The sequence below is a fragment of the Coregonus lavaretus genome, assembly GCF_964263955.1.
Source record: "Coregonus lavaretus genome assembly, contig: HAP1_SCAFFOLD_6119, whole genome shotgun sequence".
Taxonomy (NCBI): Eukaryota; Metazoa; Chordata; class Actinopteri; order Salmoniformes; family Salmonidae; genus Coregonus; species Coregonus lavaretus.
Genome location: NW_028158263.1, coordinates 7,844 through 34,737, shown reverse-complemented (window position 1 = coordinate 34,737; position 26,894 = coordinate 7,844). Strand labels below are relative to the sequence as shown.

The 26,894-nt window shown below is 42.6% G+C and overlaps 1 protein-coding gene and 1 long non-coding RNA gene across 2 annotated transcripts; both read left to right on the top strand.

The window, feature by feature from the left end:
• Positions 1-792: 792 nt before the first annotated feature.
• LOC311124238 (voltage-dependent T-type calcium channel subunit alpha-1I-like) lies at positions 793-12,847 on the top strand (the record flags this gene model as incomplete). The annotated part of the gene is made up of 4 exons (XM_084198415.1): positions 793-914; positions 2,459-2,602; positions 2,894-3,050; positions 12,840-12,847. Coding segments are annotated over 4 exons (431 nt in total), but the record flags the coding sequence as incomplete, so codon positions are not given.
• A 134-nt stretch (positions 12,848-12,981) lies between these two features.
• LOC311124239 lies at positions 12,982-24,487 on the top strand. Its single transcript, XR_014612741.1, has 3 exons — positions 12,982-13,041; positions 20,052-20,186; positions 24,416-24,487. It is a non-coding gene; the product is annotated as an uncharacterized lncRNA (long non-coding RNA).
• Positions 24,488-26,894: the final 2,407 nt, after the last annotated feature.

The following is a 26,894-nucleotide window of genomic DNA, read 5'->3' as shown; positions in this document are numbered from 1 at the left end:
AAAAGGATTGGCAGTAGACTGTCGACTTGATTCATGATGATGACTGCTTGTCTAGCTTGCTAGATAAGATTTTGAAAGTATGATGTTGACATGATCAGTCCAATCAAAGCTACGGTAGATATAACGTGATTTGACTTCATTTTATCTGTGGCCAATGACCTTGAGCCTTCTTGGATGGGCACTTCAAATGTAAATCTATGGTAGCTCTCCCCGTAGATTTTGCGGTGACGTAGTGTCCCCATGAGTGACAGAACACTGAGCCAATCAAGGCGCAACTAGAGACATTACCAACCCCTACGCTCCGTATTTTCCGCTGGCTGCCCCACCAACAGAAAGCACTGAGCTAGGCTGAAACACCTGCATTTTGGAGCCGCCTTACTCAAGAAAGCAAAAAAGAGACCATGTGCATAACCAAAATGTACTGTACTGAACAAAATGTTTCATACTTATACCCTTATCTTTGGGCCAAAACAAATAGTCATTAAACTATTACAGTGAACTGTCAGAAATAAGTAAACAAGTTTTATGTTTATTCATATTTTGATGAATGGTAAACAGTGATAAATTGATCTCTTCTCCCACCTTTCTCTACATCTCTTCTCCCTTCACTCTCTCTCTCCTCTCTCTCTCTCTCTCTCTCTCTCTCTCTCTCTCTCTCTCTCTCTCTCTCTCTCTCTCTCTCTTCTCTCTCTCTCTCTCTCCTCTCTCTCTCTCTCTCTTTCTCCTCCCACCTCTCACTGTCTCCCTCCCTCCTTCCCTCCCTCCTTCCCTCCCTCACCCTCCATCTCTCAGTGTGCAATGCTGACTACCCGTGTGAGGGCATGAGTCGGCATGCCACCTTCGAGAACTTCGGCATGGCCTTCCTCACCCTCTTCCAGGTCTCCACCGGAGACAACTGGAATGGCATCATGAAGGTACACAAAATACTCAGTCAACGTATCTGGTAAGATAAGGGTACAAATAAATAAAAATGGTAAGTGTAGGCCTCTCTCTCTCTCTCTCTCTCTCTCTCTCTCTCTCTCTCTTTCTCCTCCCACCTCTCACTGTCTCCCTCCCTCCTTCCCTCCCTCCACTAGAGAATCATGGGAAATGCAGGCAAAGAAGCTAGAGAGAGCGAGAGAGAGAGAGAGAGAGAGAGAGACTTTCACAACACATGGCTATCAAGGGGAAGGGATCATACAAAGTCCATTGCTTCCAATCGGAACCTGTGAATGATGCATGTAGTCCTTTAGTTTAACAGATGCTCTTGTTCCATAGTAGCATAGAGGTGACTGAAATTGGCACAGATCTCTAACCGACAGAGACGACTAGCTAATGAAGTACTTATTCACAGATCTCTAACCGACAGAGACGACTAGCTAATGAAGTACTTATTCACAGATCTCTAACCGACAGAGACGACTAGCTAATGAAGTACTTATTCACAGATCTCTAACCGACAGAGACGACTAGCTAATTAAGTACTTATTCACAGATCTCTAACCGACAGAAACGACTAGCTAATGAAGTACTTATTCACAAATCTCTAACCGACAGAGACGACTAGCTAATGAAGTACTTATTCACAGATCTCTAACCGATAGAGACGACTAGGTAATGAAGTACTTATTCACAGATCTCTAACCGACAGAGACGACTAGCTAATGAAGTACTTATTCACAGATCTCTAACCGACAGAGACGACTAGATAATGAAGTACTTATTCACAGATCTCTAACTGACAGAGACGACTAGCTAATGAAGTACTTATTCACAGATCTCTAACCGACAGAGACGACTAGCTAATTAAGTACTTATTCACAGATCTCTAACCGACAGAGACGACTAGCTAATGAAGTACTTATTCACAGATCTCTAACCGACAGAGACGACTAGCTAATTAAGTACTTATTCACAGATCTCTAACCGACAGAAACGACTAGCTAATGAAGTACTTATTCACAGATCTCTAACCGACAGAGACGACTAGCTAATGAAGTTCTTATTCACAGATCTCTAACCGATAGAGACGACTAGGTAATGAAGTACTTATTCACAGATCTCTAACCGACAGAGACGACTAGCAAATGAAGTACTTATTCACAAATCTCTAACCGACAGAGACGACTAGCTAATTAGGTACTTATTCACAGATCTCTAACCGACAGAGACGACTAGCTAATGAAGTACTTATTCACAGATCTCTAACCGACAGAGACGACTAGCTAATGAAGTACTTATTCACAGATCTCTAACCGACAGAGACGACTAGCTAATGAAGTACTTATTCACAGATCTCTAACCGACAGAGATGACTTGCTAATGAAGTACATATTCACAGATCTCTAACCGACAGAAACAACTAGCTAATGAAGTACTTATTCACAGGGAGCTGATAATACTTCATAACTTCGATTTCTTTCTTTCTTTCTATCTGTTTCCTTTTTTCATTTTTTCATTTTTTCTGTCTCTCCTCCAGGACACTCTGCGTGAGTGCCCCCCAGGTCCCAGTGACTACCCGTGCCACGCTGGACTCCAGTTCATCTCTCCCATGTACTTTGTCTCCTTCGTCCTCACCGCCCAGTTCGTACTCATCAATGTGGTGGTGGCCGTGCTCATGAAGGTATGGGACACACACACAGCGCAGACCAGTCCGTCCTCATAAAACACACACACACTGACACACACACACCACTGTGCAATGCCATGGAACTGAATGTCTAAACGTAGAACAAGATTCCAAATATTACTGAAAGGGTTCATATAATGCTCAAAGACGCTAAGATGGCGTCCGGTGTAGAAGTTGGCCAAACTCTCTATGGCTCTGGGTATGAGGGGTTGACAGCAGAACATAAGAGCCAATTACAATGTCACAGTTGGATAACTAAAGTCATATTAACTGTTTTCCTTGAAGCACCTGGACGACTCAAACAAAGAGGCCCAGGAGGATGCTGAGATGGATGCAGAGATTGAGCTGGAGCTTGCCCAGGGACAACTCCAACTACCCACCTGCTGCATGGGGGTGCTGGGCACTGGGCTAGTCGTGGCTGGGGCCTCTGGAGCTCCTGGATGTAGGGGTGATTTGATTCGATTTGTAAAATTAGTATTAATATGATTTATTGATTTAATCTACCTGCCCAGGGACTACTAGATAGCTGGCTAAATCTGCTATATTTACATCAATGTTGATTGATGTGCATTATCTCCGTCAAATAAATGTAACAAATTAAATTAAACAATTTGACAATTTTAAAACACAACTCAACCAATCATGTGGATACAATGCATTTCAAATCATGAATGATAACACAAACATTGTTTACTATTTATTTCCATTGTGGTCTTCAGGTGGAGGGTTGGAAGGAGGGACCAGGCAGGGTCAAGGGGTGGGGGTGATGACAGGGGCCGTAGGGGATCACAGTGGAGTGACCACTCCCCAAAGAGGAGGAGAAAGACATGAGGGACACAGACGGCATCACAGACGGAAACTGTACTCACCTGCACAGGTTTGTGCACAGGTTAGTATACTGGGATTCTGTTCTATTCCATTTTACAGTGGTGGAAAAAATGCCCAATTTTTATGCTTGAGTAAAAGTATAGATACGTTAATAGAAAGTTACTCAATTAAAAGTGAAAGTCAGCCAGTAAAATAATACTTGAGTAAAAGTCTACAAGTATTTGGTTTTAAATATACTTAAGTATCAAAAGTAAATGTAATTGCTAAAATATACTTAAGTATCAAAAGTAAAAGTAAAAATATAAATCATTTAAAATTCCTTATATTAAGCAAACCAGACGGCACCATTTTCTTGTTTTTTAATTTATGGATAGCCAGGGGCACACTCCAACACTCAGACATTATTTACGAAATATGCATTTGTGTTTAGTGAGTCCGCCAGACCAGCTGTAGTAAGGATGACCACGTGTTCTCTTGCAAAAAAAAATTATTGGACCATTTTCCTGTCCTGCTAAGCATTCAAAATGTAATGAGTACTTTTGGTTGTCAGGGAACATTTATGGAGTACAAAGTACACTATTGTCTTTAGGAATGTAGTGAAGTAAAAGTAAAAGTTGTCAAAAATATAAATAGTAAAGTAAAGTACAAATACCCTTTCAAGTATTTTAACTTAAGTACTTTACACCACTGCTATTTTATTAGGTTTTACTCTACTACACTCTACTCTAATCTGCTCTACTTTACTGTAATCTAATCTGCTCTAATTTACTCTACTGTATTTTAATCTAGTCTACTCTACTTTACTGTAATCTAATATAATCTACTATACTATACTATACTATACTATACTATACTATACTATACTTTACTCTACTCTACTCTACTCTACTCTACTCTACTCTACTCTACTCTACTATACTCTACTCTACTCTACTCTACTCTACTCTACTCTACTTTACTCTATCTACAACTACAGAAGTGTACATCTATAGATATGTTCCATCTGAGTCTGCTTACTAGTTGCATACAGTATACACAATCACACACCTGTACCTCAACACACTGCCAATAATAGTGCACTCCAAACACAACCTTTCATATACACATACAGTGGGGAAAAAAAGTATTTAGTCAGCCACCAATTGTGCAAGTTCTCCCACTTAAAAAGATGAGAGAGGCCTGTAATTTTCATCATAGGTACACGTCAACTATGACAGACAAAATGAGAAAAGAAATTCCAGAAAATCACATTGTAGGATTTTTAATGAATTTATTTGCAAATGATGGTGGAAAATAAGTATTTGGTCAATAACAAAAGTTTCTCAATACTTTGTTATATACCCTTTGTTGGCAATGACACAGGTCAAACGTTTTCTGTAAGTCTTCACAAGGTTCTCACACACTGTTGCTGTTATTTTGGCCCATTCCTCCATGCAGATCTCCTCTAGAGCAGTGATGTTTTGGGGCTGTCGCTGGGCAACACGGACTTTCAACTCCCTCCAAAGATTTTCTATGAGGTTGAGATCTGGAGACTGGCTAGGCCACTCCAGGACCTTGAAATGCTTCTTACGAAGCCACTCCTTCGTTGCCCGGGCGGTGTGTTTGGGATCATTGTCATGCTGAAAGACCCAGCCACGTTTCATCTTCAATGCCCTTGCTGATGGAAGGAGGTTTTCACTCAAAATCTCACGATACATGGCCCCATTCATTCTTTCCTTTACACGGATCAGTCGTCCTGGTCCCTTTGCAGAAAAACAGCCCCAAAGCATGATGTTTCCACCCCCATGCTTCACAGTAGGTATGGTGTTCTTTGGATGCAACTCAGCATTCTTTGTCCTCCAAACACGACGAGTTGAGTTTTTACCAAAAAGTTCTATTTTGGTTTCATCTGACCATATGACATTCTCCCAATCCTCTTCTGGATCATCCAAATGCACTCTAGCAAACTTCAGACGGGCCTGGACATGTACTGGCTTAAGCAGGGGGACACGTCTTCCACTGCAGGATTTGAGTCCCTGGCGGCGTAGTGTGTTACTGATGGTAGGCTTTGTTACTTTGGTCCCAGCTCTCTGCAGGTCATTCACTAGGTCCCCCCGTGTGGTTCTGGGATTTTTGCTCACCGTTCTTGTGATCATTTTGACCCCACGGGGTGAGATCTTGCGTGGAGCCCCAGATCGAGGGAGATTATCAGTGGTCTTGTATGTCTTCCATTTCCTAATAATTGCTCTCACAGTTGATTTCTTCAAACCAAGCTGCTTACCTATTGCAGATTCAGTCTTCCCAGCCTGGTGCAGGTCTACAATTTTGTTTCTGGTGTCCTTTGACAGCTCTTTGGTCTTGGCCATAGTGGAGTTTGGAGTGTGACTGTTTGAGGTTGTGGACAGGTGTCTTTTATACTGATAACAAGTTCAAACAGGTGCCATTAATACAGGTAACGAGTGGAGGACAGAGGAGCCTCTTAAAGAAGAAGTTACAGGTCCGTGAGAGCCAGAAATCTTGCTTGTTTGTAGGTGACCAAATACTTATTTTCCACCATCATTTGCAAATAAATTCATTAAAAATGCTACAATGTGATTTTCTGGAGAAAAAAATTCTCAATTTGTCTGTCATAGTTGACGTGTACCTATGATGAAAATTACAGGCCTCTCTCATCTTTTTAAGTGGGAGAACTTGCACAATTGGTGGCTGACTAAATACTTTTTTTCCCCACTGTACACATACACACACATCACCCCTCCCCCTCTCCTCCTCTTTCCTCTGTCTAAACATAACGATGCAGCCAGTCTCTCTCTCTCTCTCTGTGATTGCAGGTACATTTCAAACACAGGACCATCAGCAAGTCCAATCTAGTCTTGATATCAGTGTTAGCGATGTAATTAAAGCACCTAGAGACAAGAACACACATGCTTATTTATAGAACTAAAGCCTGCCTGAGCAAAATGTAATTTACTAAGCCTGAAGAGAGAGGAGTTGAGGGAGGGAGGGAGGGAGAGGGAGAGAGAGAGAGAGAGGGAGAGGGAGGGAGGGAGGGATGGAGAGAGAGAGAACACCAAATGAATCAATGAAGGTGGAAAAGAGGTGGGCAAGAGAAAATGATTGCATTTGGAAGATGCGAGATGGTGAGAAGGAAAAAATAACAAAATCCAATGTTATTTGCCACATGCGCCGAATACAACAGGTCTAGACCTTACAGTGAAATGCTTACTTACAGGCCCTTCACCAACAATGCAGTTTTAAGAAATAAAAGTGTTAAGTAAAAAAAGATCATTAAAAAAATAACAAATAATTGAAGAGCAGCAGTAAAATAACAGTAGCGAGGCTATATACAGGGGGTACCGGTACAGAGTCAATGTGCGGGGGCACAGGTTAGTCGAGGTAATTGAGGTAATATGTACATGTAGGTAGAGTTAAAGTGACTATGCATAGATAATAAACAGAGAGTAGCAGCAGCGTAAAAGAGTGTGGGGGGGACAATGCAAATAGTCCGGATAGCCATTTGATTAGCTGTTCAGGAGTCTTATGGCTTGGGGGTAGAAGTTGTTAAGAAGCCTTTTGGACCTAAACTTGGCGCTCCGGTACCGCTTGCCATGCGGTAACAGAGAGAACAGTCTATGACTAGGGTGGCTGGAGTCTTTGACAATTTTTAGGGCCTTCCTCTGACACCGCCTGGTATAGAGGTCCTGGATGGCAGGAAGCTTGGCCCCAGTGATGTACCGGGCTGTACGCACTACCCTCTGTAGTGCCTTGCGGTCGGAGGCCGAGCAGTTGCCATACCAGTCAGGATGCTCTTGATGGTGCAGCTGTATAACTTTTTGAGGATCTGACCCATGCCAAATCTTTTCAGTCTCCTGAGGGGGAATAGGCTTTGTCGTGCCCTCTTCACGACTGTCTTGGTGTGTTTGGACCATGATAGTTTGTTGGTGATGTGGACACCAAGGAACTTGAAGCTCTCAACGCGCTCCGCTACAGCCCCGTCGATGGGAATGGGGGCGTGCTCAGTCCTCTTCTTTTTCCTGTAGTCCACAATCATCTCCTTTGTCTTGATCACGTTGAGGGAGAGGTTGTTATCCTGGCACCACATGGCCAGGTCTCTGACCTCCTCCCAATAGGCTGTCTCATCGTTGTTGGTGATCAGGCCTACCACTGTTGTGTCGTCGGCAAACTTAATGATGGCGTTGGAGTCATGCCTGGCCATGGGTGAACAGAGAGTACAGGAGGTGACTGAGCACACACCCTTGAGGAGCCCTCGTGTTGAGGATCATCGTGGCAGATGTGTTGTTACCTACCCTTACCACCTGGGGGCGGCCGGTCAGGAAGTCCAGGATCCAGTTGCAGAGGGAGGTGTTTAGTCCCAGGGTCCTTAACTTAGTGATGAGCTTTGAGGGCACTATGGTGTTTTGAACGCTGAGCTGTAGTCAATGAATAGCATTCTCATGTAGGTGTTCCTTTTGTCCAGGTGGGAAAGGGCAGTGTTGGAGTGCAATAGAGATTGCATTATCTGTGGATCTGTTGGGGCGATATGCAAATTGGAGTGCGTCTAAGGTTTCTGGGATAATGGCGTTGATGTGAGTAATTTAGGCAGGTTAACTTAGTGTTCTTGGGCACAGGGACTATGGTGGTCTGCTTGAAACATGTTGGTATTACAGACTCAGTCAGGGACAGGTTGAAAATGTCAGTGAGGACACTTGCCAGTTGGTCAGCGCATGCTCAGAGTACACGTCCTGGTAATCAGAAATACACTACGGAAAAAGAAGGAACAGCACGTCAGAAATCAACTCAATGTAATTGAAGAATCCTTAGAATCAAACAACAAAACGAAGAGTTATCCATCCAAAACGGAGATGTGTGGATAAACCACTTATCCAATCATTTTGGCTCTATAACAAAGAACAAACAGCAAAAACATATACATGATCAATTACAAATCTTAGAATGAGCTATTAAAGACTACCAGAACCCACTGGATTCTCCAATTATATTGAATGAACTACAGGACAAAATACAAACCCTCCAACCCAAATAGGCCTGTGGTGTTGATGGTATCTTACATGAAATGATAAAATATACAGACCACTGTCACGTTCGTTCATAGACGGGTCAGACCAAGGCGCAGCGTGATAGGCATACATGTTTATTAAATGAATAAACACAACGACAAAACAATAAACCAACGATACGTGACGTCCTAAGGTACACACAACAAACCTCACACGGAACAAGATCTCACAACACCTAATTGCCAATAGGCTGCCTTAGTATATCTTCCCCAATATTTGGAACCAAGGACTGATAACCCCAATCCACAAAAGTGGAGACAAATTTGACCCCAAGAACTATCGTGGGATATGCGTCAACAGCAACCTTGGGGAAATCCTCTGCATTATCATTAACATCATACTTGTACATTTCCTCAGTGAAAACAGTGTACTGAGCAAATATCAAATTGACTTTTTACTAAGTTACCCTACGGCAGACCACGTATTCACCCTGCACACACGAATTGACAAACAAACCAAAACAAAGGCAAAATCTTCTCATGCTTTGACTTCAAAAAAGCTTTTGACTCAATTTGGCATACCCGCTAATTATCAAAATCCAGAAAAGAGTTGTTAAATTCTACAACCACCTAAAAGGAAGCGATTCCAAAACCTTCCATAACAAAGCCATCACCTACAGAGAGATGAACCTGGAGAAGAGTCCACTAAGCAAGTGGGTCCTGGGGCTCTGTTTACAAACACAAACAGACCCCCCAGCGCCCCAAGACAGCAACCCAGCCAAATCATGAGAAAACAAAAATATAATTACTTGACACATTGGAAAGCATTAACAAAAAAACAGAGAAGGGGCCCTAAACAGAATGCTAGAATGCTATTTGGCCCTAAACTTTAAAATGTGGGACAAACATCCAATTGAAGCCCTACATGCAGAATTCCGTCGGAAAATAAATACTAAATTCAAGTCCAAATTCAAGTCTCCAATTTAAAGCACTTCAAACCCAAGAGCTGATCCCAGAAACGAGCCCTCTCAGTCAGCTGGTGTTGGACCCAACCAACCAAGCTGTCACCAGCACTGCTTCAAAAGAAAGAATTCAAAAAAAAAAAATCATGAACCAATCAAAGGACTCTTACTTACAACATTGGAAAAACGAAACAAAATCCCAAAGCAGACTAAATTGCTATCGGGCTCTGAACAGAGAATATGAATTGGCTGATTATATCTACTCTGTCAGAGATACGAAGCAGAGACAGATTCTTACCAAGTACAGGCTGAGTGACCACCAATTGGCAGTAGAAACCGGCAGACATAAAAAGACATGGCTACCCAAAGAGGAGCGTGTATGTGGTCACTGCACAACAGGGGAGGTAGAAACAGAGATGCACTTTCTCCTTTAATGTGATAAATATTCCTCACCAAGAGATTCATTATTCACAGAAATTACTACATTTATTCCAAATTTTAACATATTAAACCCAGAGGAAAAACAAAAAATAGTCATGGGCGAAGGAGCCTGAGGGACACTGAATAATAACATCTGCATAGTAAGCAGTAACTTACTTATTATTATTATTGTTATTATTATTATTATTATTATTATTATTATTATTATTATTATTATTGTTATTGTTGTGATTATTATTCTAAATTGTAGTGGTACGGGTAGTAGGGGTGATGGTAATGATAGTAGTTTAATGATGGTGGTGGTAGTGTGGTCCTCTGTAGCTCAGCTGGTAGAGCACGGCGCTTGTAACGCCAAGGTAGTGGGTTCGATCCCCGGGACCACCCATACACAAAAATGTATGCACGCATGACTGTAAGTCGCTTTGGATAAAAGTGTCTGCTAAATGGCATATTATTTATTTATTTATTATTTAGTAGTAGTAGTAATGATGACGGTAGTTGTAGTACTGATGTAATGTGAGGATGACAGTTAGTTAGTTATAGTTTCATTTTCCATGTTTAGCCTTTTCTATTTATTATATTTCTACTATTTACTGTTACCATTTTATTGTTGTTATTTTTTTACATTATTATTATTATTTACTTCCATTTTATATTATTATTTATTATTCTTTATTATTTTATTACAATGTATATTGTATACATTGTTGCTTTGGCAATATTGACGCAATGTTTTTAATGCCAATAAAGCAGCTTGAATTTGAGAGAGGGAGAGAGATAATGCCTAGTTAGGAGTTAAAGTGACAGTGGGTGGTGATATACTGTCTCATTGTACCTTAGATTATTGTCTCTCAGCCCACTGGTATTTTTAAACTGGAGGAGGAGGAAAAAGAAGGGAGAGAATCTCTCCATTTTCCTGGATCTCTGTCCAATATCTCTCTATTTCTCAGTACCTTTCCCTGTAGCTCTCTTTCCTATCTCTCTCTGAGATATCGCTCTCTCTCTGTACCCCTCTCGCTTTCTCTCTCTCTCTCTCTCTCTCTCTCTCTCTCTCTCTCTCTCTCTCTCTCGCGCGCTTTCTCTCTCTCCCTCTGTCTCTGTCTCTCGCTCTCTCTCTCTGTGTGTGTGTTTGAGTAAGAGAAGACTTCCCAGGCCCCAGAGTACATTTTATTGTTTGAAGCAGCAGTTTGAGACAGTTGGACTATTGAGCCAACCAATAGGGGGTCACAGTGGGGTGTGATTGGCTATGGTGCAGTGGTGGATGGGAGGCCAGCTGGGAGGGCAGCCAATCAAATGAGGTCAGCGCCAACACTTACCCACCCAGGACCTCCGAGCTAGCCAATCGTTGAGCCCCTGCTGAGTTGCATGCCCGCCTGTAACCTTTATGTGTGTATCGGTCTGTGTGTGTGTGTGTGTGTGTGTGTGTGTGTGTGTCTGTCTGTCTGTCTGTGTGTGTGTGTGCACGCTCTCCCTCCCATCTCTCTGAGGGTAGAGAGTGTGAGGTGAGGTGAGGAGGGCAGACTGCCAGTCAGTAGTTGGACCTTGGCAGTGTCCACACACAGAGAAAGATAGCAGACACATACACACAAACACCAGCTCTTCAATATCTAATTGAAACTCCAACCTATACTTGAAAGACTTGCTATTTTAATTAGAAAGATAATCCCTCGATGCAGCACAGTGATCCTGTAGAATATCCATTCACTGGAATATCTTGTTGAATGGATGTTCTCGATGCTCAATAGTTCTTAAAACACAAAAACATAATTTTATTAGGAACATGTGATTAATGTTAAATAAGGTAGCATTTGTCTTGGATCTCCCCTGCCTTGTGTCATGGAGTCTATATGGGGAAGGGTGTGTGTGTGTGTGTGCGTGCGTGCGTGTGCGTGGCTCTACCTATGAGAGTTAGAAATAACAGGACGTGTACCAGATAATGTTTAATTAAACAATGGAACAGAATGAATCATCTTCAATATGGGTTATGAAAAGAAGGAAGCATAAAGAAAGATGTGGGGAGAGAGGGAGATACATTTTACACAAGTAAGACGGCTTGGGAGAGAGTGTGAAAGAGAGAGAAGGGAGGAGGAGAGAGAGAAAGCGAGTAAGTCTTGTAATACCATAGAAACGGTCAGCCCTAGAATGAGCATCTCTGTAGGAGGGCTGACTACAGGAAGTGGAGTGCCAAGATGTTGAGTTTGATCCAGACAGACAGGAAATCAAACACACTGACAGGGACAGGCCCCGGGGTTAGACGTCTCTCACACAAACACACACACACAAACACACACACACACACACACACACACACACACATACACACACGGAGATCAACAAGGTGTGTTCACACAGTGTGTGTTCTTACAGAGTGCTGGACGGTGTCTGGAGTGATGATCTTCTGTCGTCAGGCTTGATGATGTGAATCACCATCACACTGAGAACCTAAAACACACTGCAGGAATGATTATCGCAGGCTGCTCCTGTCAAACCACCAAACCATTCTTTATCAAGGGCAGAGTTTGGTCTGGTAAACCTAGCCAAAATGTTAATGTATTCTTATTTGCTTCAGATGTAAGAATGCTAGTTTGGATCTTCATATTTCTTACTGGCATTCACAAAAGTCCCAAGCCATCAGAAGTAAACTGTAATAGGTATATTGAGTAAAGTATGTAGCCTTGGCTTGTGTGAGGAACGGCCCATAGCAACAGGAGCCTATCTCCTGTTTGATGTACAAGTACACCCCCTGAATAGGATGCTAGTCTATGCATCTCAGGGCCTTACCCCCAATCTATTTCCTTAATGCTGAGTGCCAAGCAGTATGCCTCAGCCGGGGATCAAACTTCCAACCTTCTAATCTCAGGGTGCACGCTTTAACCACAAGGCCACTGTATTGTAGGTAAATGTATGAGTTGTTCTGTAATGTGTTTAATGTATATATAATCTGAGTGTCTCCAGGAGAATCAGTGGACAGTGTTTAATGTATATATCCTCTGTGTGTCTCCAGGTAAGTAAGTGGACAGTGTTTCATGTATATACCATCTGTGTGTCTCCAGGAGAGTCAGTGGCTGGACAGTGTGTCTCTGCTGATAAAGGACTCATTTGAAGGAGAGATGCTGATGATTGACAACCTCTCTGGATCTGTCTTTCATCACTACTCCTCTACCTCTCCTCCTGTCTGGAAGGACTACAAGGGAAACCTGCAAGAGGTACACATGCACACACATACACACAAAAATATGACTGCACGAACACACACAGATGCACACAAACATGCACGCACGCATACAAACACACACACATACACACACACACATACACATTTCACACACACACGTCTTCCTATACATCTATATGGGAATCCCTCTATGCTAGTTATGTGGTAAACTAGTCTTCTCTGGGTCCCAGTGAGCGGGATTAACATCACATGTCAATCATCCTGCTGTATAACTCAAAGGCAGCTATAGTAGTAGCTGTCAATCAAACAGACTGAGAAAAGCAGCTATAATAGCAGCTGTCAATCAAACAGACTGAGAAAAGTGGTTACCCTCCATGCCTTACATTACTGTTCTTCTGAATGATGATATTCACACACTTAAATACAAACGTTTAGTGTGTGTGTGTTTGTGTGTGTGTGATACACTTTGTGTGTGTACATGTGTGTGTTGGAATTCATCTCTTTATGTTAATATAATCTGCATGGTTGCTAATGACAAGGCTTTACAAATCCCTCGAGAATCCACTTATGTTGGTTCAGTATGAGAACATCTCATCTACATATCTGTTGTTGGCCAATCACAGTCAACCTCCCTCTAACCTTGTTGCTATTTTCTCAACAGAATAATTAAATTCAGGACTATGTTGAGTTGGCTTTCAAATACGGATAACACGCACGCACGCACACACACACGCGCACACACAGACACACACACAGACACACACACACACACACACACACACACACACACACACACACACACACACACACACACTTTCTCTCTCTCTTTCTCTCTCTCTCTCTCTCTCTCTCTCTCTCTCTCTCTCTCTCTCTCTCTCTCTCTCTCTCTCTCTCTCTCTCTCTCTCTCTCTCTCTCTCACACAGACACACAGACACACACACACACTCTCACACACACAGACACAGACACACACACAGAGTCCCACACCTCATGTAGCCTAGCCCATGGGCCTATATGTTCTGACAAGGTTTGTATCACAACTAAAGTGGCCAAATAACTTCTTAAAATAGAGCACATTAATCTGCTTTACAACAGGTGTAGAGTCTAACTGGCATACAGCACGTAATTTTAACGTTTGGGGAAGATCATTTTCACCATAAAAATGCAACATTATAATAAAAGCATTAAATGCATAATCGCAACACATGCATAATTGCATTTGCGGTCACTTTTGATAATGTTTTTTTCCCACTAATTGATTGCATTTTGGAACATTCACACTTATAGCCTACTGCCATGTGCGCATTGCTGCACTTATAATGTGAATAAATAGCCAAATAGTTTATCAACATTTTAAACTAAACGCTCTGATCTGTTGCGTCAGGCTCATTGCTTGAAAAAGTTATTTTGATGCTAGTGGTTGTATTAATTTGGGATCAATCGCATCCCACAACTGTCCATGACTATGTTTGGAATATACAGTCAGGTCCATAAATATTTGGACATTGACCGATGTTATTATTATTATTTTAGCTGTCTACCACAGCATATTGGAGTTGACATTAAATAATGAATATGAGCTGAAAGTGCAGACTTTCAGCTTTAATTTGGGGATGTTAACATCCAAATCGGTGAGTAGGAATTACAGCACTTTTTAAGGGACCAAAAGTAATTGGGCAATTGTCTGCTCAGCTGTTCCATGGCCAGGTGTGTGTTATTCCCTCATTAGTTTATTTACAAGGAAGCAGATTAAAGGTCTAGAGTTGATTTCAAGTGTGGCGTTTGCATTTGGAATCTGTTGCTGTTAACCCTCAATATGAAGTCCAAAGAGCTGTCACTGCCAGTGAAGCAAGCCATCATTAGGCTGAAAAATCTAAACAAACTAATCAGAGAGATAGCAAAAACATTACGTGTGGCCAAATCAACTATTTGGTACATTCTTAAAAAGAAAGAACGCACTGGTGAGCTCAGGAACACCAAAAGGCCTCGAAGAACACGAAAAACAACTGTGATGGATGACAGAATAATTATTTCCATGGTGAAGAAAAACCCCTTCACAACAATTGGCCAGATCAAGAACACCCTCCAGGAGGTAGCCGTATCTGTGTCAAAGTCAACAATCAAGAGAAGACTTCACCAGAGTAAATACAGAGGGTTTACCACAAGATGTAAACCATTGGTAAGCCTCAAAAACAAGAAGACCAGATTAGAGTTTGCCAAAAAACATCTAAAAAAGCCTGTACAGTTCTAGAACAACATCCTATGGACAGATGAGACAAAGATCAACTTGTACAAGAATGATGGGAAGAGAAGAGTATGGAGAAGGGTAGGAACTGCTCATGATCCGAAGCATACCACCTCATCTCTGAAGCATGGTGGAGGTAGTGTTATGGCGTGGGCATGTTTGGCTGCCAATGGAACTGGTTCCCTTGTATTTATTGATGATGTGTTCGCTGACAAAAGCAGCAGGATGAATTCTGAAGTGTTTAGGGCTATATTATCTGCTCAGATTCAGCCAAATGCTTCAAAACTCATTGGACGACGCTTCACGGTGCAGATGGACAATGACCCGAAGCATACTGCGAAAGCAACCCAATACTTTTTTAAGGCAAAGAAGTGGAATGTTCTGTAATGGCCAAGTCAGTCACCTGACCTGAATCCAATTGAGCATGCATTTCACTTGCTGAAGGCAAAACTGAAGGCAAAATGCCCCAAGAACAAGCAGGAACTGAAGACAGCTGCAGTAAAGGCAGAGCATCCCCAGGGAAGAAACCCAGCATCTGGCGAAGGATTTGCAACCAAGTATTAAAACTCACAATTAAATGTATGATTATGTTAGTTTGTCCAATTACTTTTGAGCCCGTACACGGTTCATACAATAATTGACAAAACCCTTAAATTAAAGATGAAAGTCTACACTTAAAGCACATCTTGATTGTTTCCTTTCAAATCCATTGTGGTTGCGTACAGAGCCAAAATGATGCAAATTGTGTCACTGTCCAAATACTTATGGACCTGACTGTATATTTCTCGCACAGAATAGAATAGGTCAATTTTTGTATTAGAGGGGATAGTAGATTGACATAGGCAGCCTATATCAATCTACTGTCCCCCATAGTGCAAAAGTTGATAGGCTAGTGCTTTTGCTGTTCGTTAGGCCTAGTCATATGATGAAAAGTAAATGTGGACAGTTCTTCCAATATCTTCAATATGTGCCTTGAAATATGATAAGGACGCGCGCAGTTACATCCCCAATGTGTCTGTCTTCACTTGTAGCCTGTGAGAAAGACCTGATCATGTGACGGGCATTGGCTTATAAGAATTGAGCTATCAGAGAGGTGCTTCGGAGCACTCAGCCGGGAGAAGGGAATTATAATCATTATATTCAGCCCAAGGGCACAGCGGCCACAAAGGGCATAGATTTATTTGTTGTTGAGGGCATTACGGCCACACAAAGGGGATGCCACCGGGAAATTCGAGGCATTATCAAGTGCTTGTCAAATTGTGAATGAGAGACTAATGAAGTGTGTGCAGCCTGCGCAAATAACAAAGCAGAGCTCATGCCTTTCATGCGACTTTTTTCAAGTCATCATTAGTTGCATCATGCAGCCTTACAATGTATTAAAAATCGAAACAAATAGCCCAACGTTTGATCACAACTAAAGTTGCATAAATAACTCTAAATTAAGCATATACAGTGCCTTGCAAAAATATTCATCCCCCTTGGTGTTTTTCCTATTTTGTTGCATTACAACCTGTAATTTAAATTGATTTTTATTTGGATTTCATGTAATGGACATACACAAAATAGTCCAAATTGGTGAAGTGAAATGAAAAAAAATTACTTGTTTAAAAAAATTATAATAAAGGAAAAGTGGTGCGTGCATATGTATTCACCTCCTTTGCTATGAAGCCCCTAAATAAGATCTGGTGCAACCAATAACCTTCAGAAGTCACATAACTAGTTAAATAAAGTCCACCAGTGTGCAATCTAAGTGTCACATGATCTGTCACATGATCTCAGTATATATATATACCTGTTCTGAAAGGCCCCAGAGTCTGCAACACCACTAAGCAAGGGGCACCACCAAGCAAGCGGCACCATGAAGACCAAGGAGCTCTCCAAACAGGTCAGGGACAAAGTTGTGGAGAAGTACAGATCAGGTTTGGGTTATTTAAAAAAATCAGAAACTTTGAACATCCCATGGGGCACCATTAAATCCATTATTAAAAAATAGAAAGAATATGGCACCACAACAAACCTGCCAAGAGAGGGCCGCCCACCAAAACTCACGGACCAGGCAAGGAGGGCATTAATCAGAGAGGCAACAAAAAGACCAAAGATAACCCTGAAGGAGCTGCAAAGCTCCACAGCGGAGATTGGAGTATCTGTCCATAGGACCACTTTAAGCCGTACACTCCACAGAGCTGGGCTTTACGGAAGAGTGGCCAGAAAAAAAGCCATTGCTTAAAGAAAAAAATAAGCAAACACGTTTGGTGTTCGCCAAAAGCCATGTGGGAGACTCCCCAAACATATGGAAGAAGATACTCTGGTCAGATGAGACTAAAATTGAGCTTTATGGCCATCAAGGAAAACGCTATGTCTGGCGCAAACCCAACACCTCTCATCACCCCAAGAACACCATCCCCACAGTGAAGCATGGTGGTGGCAGCATCATGCTGTGGGGATGTTTTTCATCGGCAGGGACTGGGAAACTGGTCAGAATTGAAGGAATGATGGATGGCGCTAAATACAGGGAAATTCTTGAGGGAAACCTGTTTCAGTCTTCCAGAGATTTGAGACTGGGACGGAGGTTCACCTTCCAGCAGGACAATGACCCTAAGCATACTGCTAAAGCAACGCTCAAGTGGTTTAAGGGGAAACATTTAAATGTCTTGGAATGGCCTAGTCAAAGCCCAGACCTCAATCCAATTGAGAATCTGTGGTATGACTTAAAGATTGCTGTACACCAGCGGAACCCATCCAACTTGAAGGAGCTGGAGCAGTTTTGTCTTGAAGAATGGGCAAAAATCTCAGTGGCTAGATGTGCCAAGCTTATAGAGACATACCCCAAGAGACTTGCAGCTGTAATTGCTGCAAAAAGTGGCTCTACAAAGTATTGACTTTGGGAGGGTGAAAAGTTATGCACGCTCAAGTTTCCTGGATATTTTGTCTTATTTCTTGATTGTTTCACAATAAAAAATATTTTGCATCTTCAAAGTGGTAGGCATGGTGTGGAAATCAAGTGATACAAACCCCCCCCAAAATATTTTTTTATTCCAGTTTGTAAGGCAACAAAATAGGAAAAATGCCAAGGGGGTGAATACTTTCGTAAGCCACTGTAGGATGACCTGTTTCTTTGTTAACCGCTCAACACAGAATAGCCGCATATGCGCACTCCCTCAAATCATTTGGCGAAAATATATTTTCTATTTTATTCAGCTATGTTCAATTGTATTATTCATACTATAAAATACAATGAAAAAATGCCACGCAATTCTAAGCAAATCTTTTCTGCTAAATGAACTAGTGTAGCCTACAGCCATACAGCATATCCAGATCAGGGCCTAACATAAGGACAACTCAGAGTATGCTATTCTGTTCTTCATATTACGTTTGTTTAGTCCTGTCAAAAATAGATAATGGATTTATTGTGATGGCATAGGCTATATTACATGGATTTATTAGACTTTTAAAATGTAGATGTTTCTAAGATCTGCATCAGTGGCTTGTAGGCTATGCGTGGAAGCCAGGAGATGCTAAATGTGTTTATGTTACTTAACGGTCAATTACCGTGAGACCGGCAGTTATTAGCTTGACAATCACCAGCTGACAAAATGTCATGACCGCCACAGCGCTAAGGAGGGATGACTGGGATGTCAATGGTTGTTGGTTTATCAGTGTGGTGTGTGTGTGTGCATGTGTGTGTGTGAGAAGGGGGCATACTTTACATACTATGCTACGTGTAGTGCAGTACACACAGAGAACAGTAGTGAGAGCTCAAGCCTTAACCCGTCATCCATCTGTCGTCTGTCCATCTCTCGCTCTAGTGGCCAATAACTGAAAGGTTGCTGGTTCGAATACCCGAGCAGACAAAGTGAAAAAACCTGTCGATGTGCCCTTGAGCAAGGCACTTATCCCTAATTTGCTCCAGGGGAAACGTACTACTATGGCATATATATATACATATATTGCTGACCCTGTAAAACAACACATTTCACTGCACCTATCTGGTGTATGTGACAATAAAACATTTATATATTCTCTCTCTCTCTCCATCTTTCTTTCTCTCTCTCTCTCTCTCTCTCTCTCTCTCTCTCTCTCTCTCTCTCTCTCTCTCTCTCTCTCTCTCTCTCTCTCTCTCTCTCTCTCTCTCTCTCTCTCTCTCTCTCTCTCTCTCTCTCTCTCTCTCTCTCGATTCGATTCAATAGACTTTATTGACATGGAAAGTTAAATTACTTACATTGTCAAAGTATACATATAACAAAAATGGTGTCTCACTCCCATCCCTCCCTCCCTTCCATTATATTGATGGGCTCAGTTCAACTGACAGGGACATTCCTCAGTCAGTCTAATGGTCCAGATATAACCCACACTGTCATATTACCATACCAACCTGTCGCTACCACCTCCTTTTCCTCCTTCATTACCTTCAACTTCCTGACTGTCAGCCAATCAGACGCACACCTTTTTGACACAGTCCACCTAGAGAGCAGGCTGTCCACTTCCTTACAGCACTGTGGGAGTTAGAACTTCAGTCAGTTAGAACTTTACTATTGCAGTAGTAGTAGATTTACCATGTGGTTTAATGAGGACTGAATAAAGGGCAACACATTTTAACCTTATGAGTTGTTATGACAGCTTATAGTAAGTGTTATTGTGAACTGTATGTGTATTATTTGGCATTTTAAATGCGCTTATAATGCATCATGTGAGTTTACCGCAAAGAAAGTGTTACTCACACGTTTCACATAAGAAATCAGGTGTAGTGAATGACATAATGTGCTCTATGTTGGAATTCTGTGTGTCTGTATCGCAGATCCGATTGGCTGAGGTGGAGCAGGCGTCTCTGATGTCAGAGCAGCTGTCTGATAAGTCGTCATCTCTGGCCCTTCCTGATGATCTTAGTCTGGACGACCACAGTGACTACCAGCTACTGGTCAGGGACGGCAAGGTGGGACGCACACACACACACACACACACACACACACACACACACACACACACACACACACACACACACACACACATACTTGCTCTCATTGACACAAAACACGCACACACACTGAGAAACTATAAAAAAAAATTGTTTTTGCATAATTCAACTGCTTACACACATTAACACATTATATCACACACTGCAATCCACTGCATCTCTAGCTGGACCCAGGGAACAAACAGCTTCTCTCATTATCTCGGCATATCACTTATCCTTAATGTTTAAATTAATTACTATTTACATGCTTAACTGCTTGATTAGCGAATCAATGTTCCTGTGTGTGTTTCACCATGTGCCGTGGGCAGGCTAGGGCGACAGGTCTGTGTGTGTGTGCATGTGTGATTGCGTATGATGCATGTCTGTGTGTGTGTGTGCGTGTGTGTGTGTGTGTGTGTGAGCATGATTGTGATGTGTATGTGTGTGTGTGTGCGCATGCGTGCGCGTGTGTGTGTGAGCATGATCGTGATGTCTGTGTGTCTATGGATCTCAACCCGTCTCCTCTAACTCGTTTCACCTGGTTTACCTTATTGCTTTTCTCTATTGAAACTAATTAGATATCCAATCTAGCACAAGGCCCTGTGGAGCTTGTAATTACTTTAGTTTGGAAAAAATATATTATTAATCAACAGACGTATTGACTGAAGAGAGATGAAGTATCAAATAGTAGGAAATATAAAAATTATTACAATTCTCTAAATAGGAAAAATATCCCATGGTGGTTTTCTTTACAATTATATATTGACAACAAGAGCAAGCGTTAAAGTTCAACCACTCTTGGCTCTAAATTATGCCTATTTCAATGCTAATATGATAGTGTGGTAGTTTAACTATTTTAACATGCTACGCCAGTGGTAGCCTAACTTGGTTAATACACTTAAAATGCTAATACATGTTAGCTGCCCGAAGATAGAATGTTAATTTCTAATTCACGCTAGATAGGGCTAGCCCTTATAGCCATAGCAACAGATGCTTATTGATTTATAATAATGCTAGCAGTTGTAACTGGAACTTTACAGATTATATGTGAGTGTTAATTGAAGTCATCCTGAATGCTTATGTGTGACCGACCGCCTTGATTCGTTCTTATGTAGCAAAATTTGAAATAGTGTTTTTTACATTGGATAAAAGAGACACAGAGCTACAAAATGGTATATCATACACTGCATTTGAGAAACAATGGGGAAATAATTATGCTTTGAAAGTTGATAAACTTGTAACCTCACTTTTGAGAAAATGGCCTTTGAATGTTTTGTTACCTACTGGAGAGCTCTTCTTTGTCTACACTCATTCAGCATCGTTCACACCCTCTTAAGCTTTAGCCCCACCCATCTCTTTAAGGGTTGATCGGAGTGTTATGTCCTAACAACAGCAATCAAGCACCCAAGCTAACTGGCTAACTTGCTAGCTACTTCCAGACACAAATGAGAGAACAGCTCACTGACCATTACTCGCCCTTGCAGAGCTGGTTAGGCTGTTTTTATGTGACTGTAACTGTGCTGCTGGCAACAATTTACGCATATTCAACGGGTGTTGAGCGTTCGTAAATCCATCAGTTATTCTGTGCTCTGGCACACTCAGACGACAGTGCTCTGAAATCGGAGTAGATAGCCAGAGCGAATTTACCAGCTACGTCTATCAACAGTTGTCGAAGTGACATTCTATTGAAGGGTGTGTTCGTAAATTCAATCTGGAGTGCCAGAGTGCGCTCTGGACGTTAGTAAATTCAAAGCGTTGTCAGATTGTCCGTTCGTAAATTCAGAGCGTTTTGCTCTCGGAGCGTTCAGAGCGCACACTGGATGCTCTGGCCGATGAGTAGAGTTGATCCGAGCATTCTGACCTCACAATAGCAGTCAAGCACCCAAGCTAACTGGCTAACATTGGCTAGCTTGCTAGCTACTTCCAGACACAAAAGAGAGAACACCCCACTCTGACCATTTTACTCACCCTAGCAGAGCTGGTTAGGCTGTTTTCATGTTATCCAGAGCGTTTTACCCGTATACATCATGGATGGACGCATCTCCCTGTCACGGATGCCATGGTTGCCCTTAGTTTGAAGATGTATAATCCGGAGACAGGTGTTTTCTCCATCTCCTTAGCTATCATACTCTATCATACACTGATTTCAAAACTCGGTCCTCCAGAAAGTGGAGAGCAACACTTACGCAGTTTTACTACACGATACATTTAAAAAAAAGCCGCGTTAGACAGGATTACGTACACATACAGTGAGGGAAATAAGTATTTGATCCCCTGCTGGTTTTGTATGTTTGCCCACTGACAAAGAAATGATCAGTCTATAATTTTAATGGTAGGCTTATTTGAACAGTGAGAGACAGAATAACAGCAAATAAATCCAGAAAAACGCATGTCAAAAATGTTATAAATTGATTTGCATTTTAATGAGGGAAATAAGTATTTGACCCCCTCTAAATCAGAAAGTTTTCTGGCTCCCAGGTGTCTTTTATACAGGTAACGAGCTCCTAATCTCAGTTTGTTACCTGTATAAAAGACACCTGTCCACAGAAGCAATCAATTAATCAGATTCCAAACTCTCCACCATGGCCAAGACCAAAGAGCTCTCCAAGGATGTCAGGGACAAGATTGTAGACCTACACAAGGCTGGAATGGGCTACAAGACCATCGCCAAGCAGCTTGGTGAGAAGGTGACAACAGTTGGTGCGATTATTCGCAAATGGAAGAAACACAAAATAACTGTCAATCTCCCTCGGCCTGGGGCTCCATGCAAGATCTCACCTCGTGGAGTTGCAATGATCATGAAAACGGTGAGGAATCAGCCCAGAACTACACGGGAGGATCTTGTAAATGATCTCAAGGCAGCTGGGGCCATAGTCACCAAGAAAACAATTGGTAACACACTACGCCGTGAAGGACTGAAATCCTGCAGCGCCCGCAAGGTCCCCCTGCTCAAGAAAGCACATATACATGCCCGTCTGAAGTTTGCCAATGAACATCTGAATGATTCAGAGGAGAACTGGGTGAAAGTGTTGTGGTCAGATGAGACCAAAATTGAGCTCTTTGGCATCAACTCAACTCGCCGTGTTTGGAGGAGGAGGAATGCTGCCCATGACCCCAAGAACACCATCCCCACCGTCAAACATGGAGGTGGAAACATTATGCTTTGGGAGTATTTTTCTGCTAAGGGGACAGGACAACTTCACCGCATCAAAGGGACGATGGACGGGGCCATGTACCGTCAAATCTTGGGTGAGAACCTCCTTCCCTCAGCCAGGGGATGGGTATTCCAGCATGACAATGACCCAGAACACACAGCCAAGGCAACAAAGGACTGGCTGAAGAAGAAGCACATTAAGGTCCTGGAGTGGCCTAGCCAGTCTCCAGACCTTAATCCCATAGAAAATCTGTGGAGGGAGCCAAAGGTTCGAGTTGCCAAACGTCAGCCTCAAAACCTTAATGACTTGGAGAAGATCTGCAAAGAGGAGTGGGACAAAATCCCTCCTGAGATGTGTGCAAACCTGGTGGCCAACTACAAGAAACGTCTGACCTTTGTGATTGCCAACAAGGGTTTTGCCACCAAGTACTAAGTAATGTTTTGCAGAGGGGTCAAATACATATTTCCCTCATTAAAAATGCAAATCAATTTATAACATTTTTGACATGCGTTTCTCTGGATTTTTGTTGTTGTTATTCTGTCTCTCACTGTTCAAATAAACCTACCATTAAAATTATAGACTGATCATTTCTTTGTCAGTGGGCAAACATACAAAATCAGCAGGGGATCAAATACTTTTTTCCCTCACTGTACTGACCAGCTCAAATAGATAGAAGCATGCTATATGGCAGACCAATCCGAACTCATCTCTCGGCATGTCCAGCCCACTCATTATCTCAGCCAATCATGGCTAGCGGGAAGGTTGCTGTCTTTTTCTGTGGCTAAACCAACTAGGCTAATAATTTAACAATTGTATTCGTATTTACAGATGGCATACAAGTTTGTTATTAAGGCACATGAAAGTTCACATGTTCCAGAAGGCATTTCTGCCAAAAAACGCATTTTGATTAAAAAAAAAGTTTACGTTCAAATGGCTCCCCTATGAAGTAGTGACCCGCGACATACGCCTAGTGTCCTGAAACGAGTCACATATTTGTTATAGGATAACCCTGAGGTACTCTCTCTCTCTCTCTCCCCGTCTCTCTCTCTATAGGAGGAGAGAGGGAGCAGTGACTCCCACAGCTCTGAGGAATTGAGGGGGATCCAGGCTGGGTGTGGAGGGTATTGGGGGCACGGAGGTTCTCGACCCCACAGCAGAGGCCCTGAGGATGGGGTAGGATTCCTGCTAGAGGTGGGCGTCCACCCCCAGTTCCAGAGCCAGTCTCCCCAGTTCCTCCACAACAGAGGTAACGGCGGCTCCTTTTCCTTTATCTTCCCATCTCATTAGCACTTGTGAAATCTGATGGATATGTGTGCATACATTACCAGTTGACATTTCCATCCTGTGACCTTGGATTGTGCTCTTGGTATTTAACTGACTGTGTTTAATGATGATCACATGACTTTGCAATGACATTGAAGTTATGATTTCAATCAGAAGGTTTTCCTTCAGGTCTCTCATGCTCAGATGTGTGAGAGTGAAAATTTAAGTTTTGCTCCATATTCACACAGTTGATTACACCGAGATCCCAATGTTAATTAACTAAAAGACAGAAGGGCTGGCTTCTGACATGCAGACAGCCTCATACACAAAACATTGATTAACGACACTCAATGACATTCCTATCCTTCATTCCACCATAACATTAGCATTATACGCTACAACAGATGCCTCTCAGTCAAATATCATACAGCTGGATGGATGACTGGATGAATGAATTAATTAATTGATAGATGGATAGATAGATAACTCATGTTTATTCTACACACAAAATGTATATCTTTCTATAGATAATGACTGTATGTCAACAGATGGTGATCACAGTGACCAGGTTGGCAGTGTCGGATGTAGAGGGTCCTCTTCCTCCTCTCCTCTCTTCCATCTCCCCGTGGAGTTATTCCACCCCGCCACAGCCACAGCGGTCCCCCCACCCAGCCCCAGGACGGGAGTAGACCCAGGGGGGAGAGAGACATCCAGGCTGCCCTCCTCAGCCTCCTGGGCCTCTCTGCGCTCCCCAGGGGCCAACAGCAGGGTCATAGCCTCCCCAGGGGCCAACAGCAGGGTCCTAGCCTCCCCAGGGGCCAACAGCAGGGTCCTAGCCTCCCCAGGGGCCAACAGCAGGGTCCTAGCCTCCCCAGGGGCCAACAGCAGGGTCCAAGACTACCAGGTAAGAGACCATGGGGTCATATTGGTACAGGGAGTAGGTTACTGAATTCATGTAGTGAAATATACATTGAGTGTACAAAACATTAAGAACACCTTCCTAATATTGAGTTGCACCCCCAGTTGTGTCAAGTTGGCTGGATGTCCTTTGGGCGGTGAACCATTCTCAATACACACAGGAAACTGTTGAGCGTGAAAAACCCTGCAGCGTTGCAGTTCTTGACACACTCAAACCGGTGCGCCTGGCACCTACTACCAAACCCCGCTGACACTGAAAAAAAGGGACACCGTCTTCCAGCTGATGGTGAAACTCGAGTCGCACCGCATTATTTCTGCCTCATGCACAAATTCATGTTGTTACTCCTATGAACAGAGAAAGTGAAATATTCCTCGATATTAAAAAAGACCCAAGCCACTAATAATAACAACGCAAGGTAAGGGCTACACTCCACTAGAGTTAAGGTCCATGGGGATGCTTATTATAAGAGATTGCATTTACAGTATACTGTAGCTAACTCTTTTATATTCTAAGAGGGGGAAGTATACAGGTGATGCACAGCAGCCATTTTGTTCCAGAAAGCTCACTGTGGTTTAGACAGTTATTATCGAATAAAACAGAATAAATGGGCATATATGTAAGGGCTGAGTGCATCAAACTTCGATCATATATCTTCCTATTGAGACTTTAGAGCGCCTCATTTTCATTTAAATTGTCCTCTACGGTGGTAAGGGTGCACTTTCTGATTTTGGCACACAAAAACAAACTATCTTCTTCTTCTGCTTCAGAGGTAACCATGGCAACATAATGTAACTGACCTTTTCTGTACCTATTTGTTTTGTTTATGTCATTTACAGGATTGCTTTGTGAGATTCTGTTCCAATACATTTCTAAGGCACTACACTAATTAGCTAGGTCATCCCTTCTCTACTTGACTCTCTCAGTTTTTTGGGTTCTTGTGCTTTAATACGTCATCCTGCTCTTATTCACATGTTTTCTCTCTTTCTCTCTTACTGTCTATCTCTCTGTTTCTTTCTCTTCTCTCTCTCTCCTTACTACTCTCCTTTCCCCCTTGCTATCCCTCCACCCCGCCACCCCCTCTCTCCTTCCTCAGCACCCGTCCCACAGTGACTCGTCCTTGGCCACAGGCAGCTCCGAGGACAGCCTCCAGACCACCCTGGAGGAAGGTCTCAGCTTTAGCGTCTCCCCCCCTCGAGGAGACCTAGGACTCTCCCTGGCCCTGCCTCTCCTCTGCCCTCTCCCCCTCCCTCACCCCGACGAACCCCGACAAACCCCCAGATCGCTGGGTCACCCCTCACTGAGAGGCCGCAGTACCGCATTCAACCTCCAAGCCACTAGAGGGCACCAGAG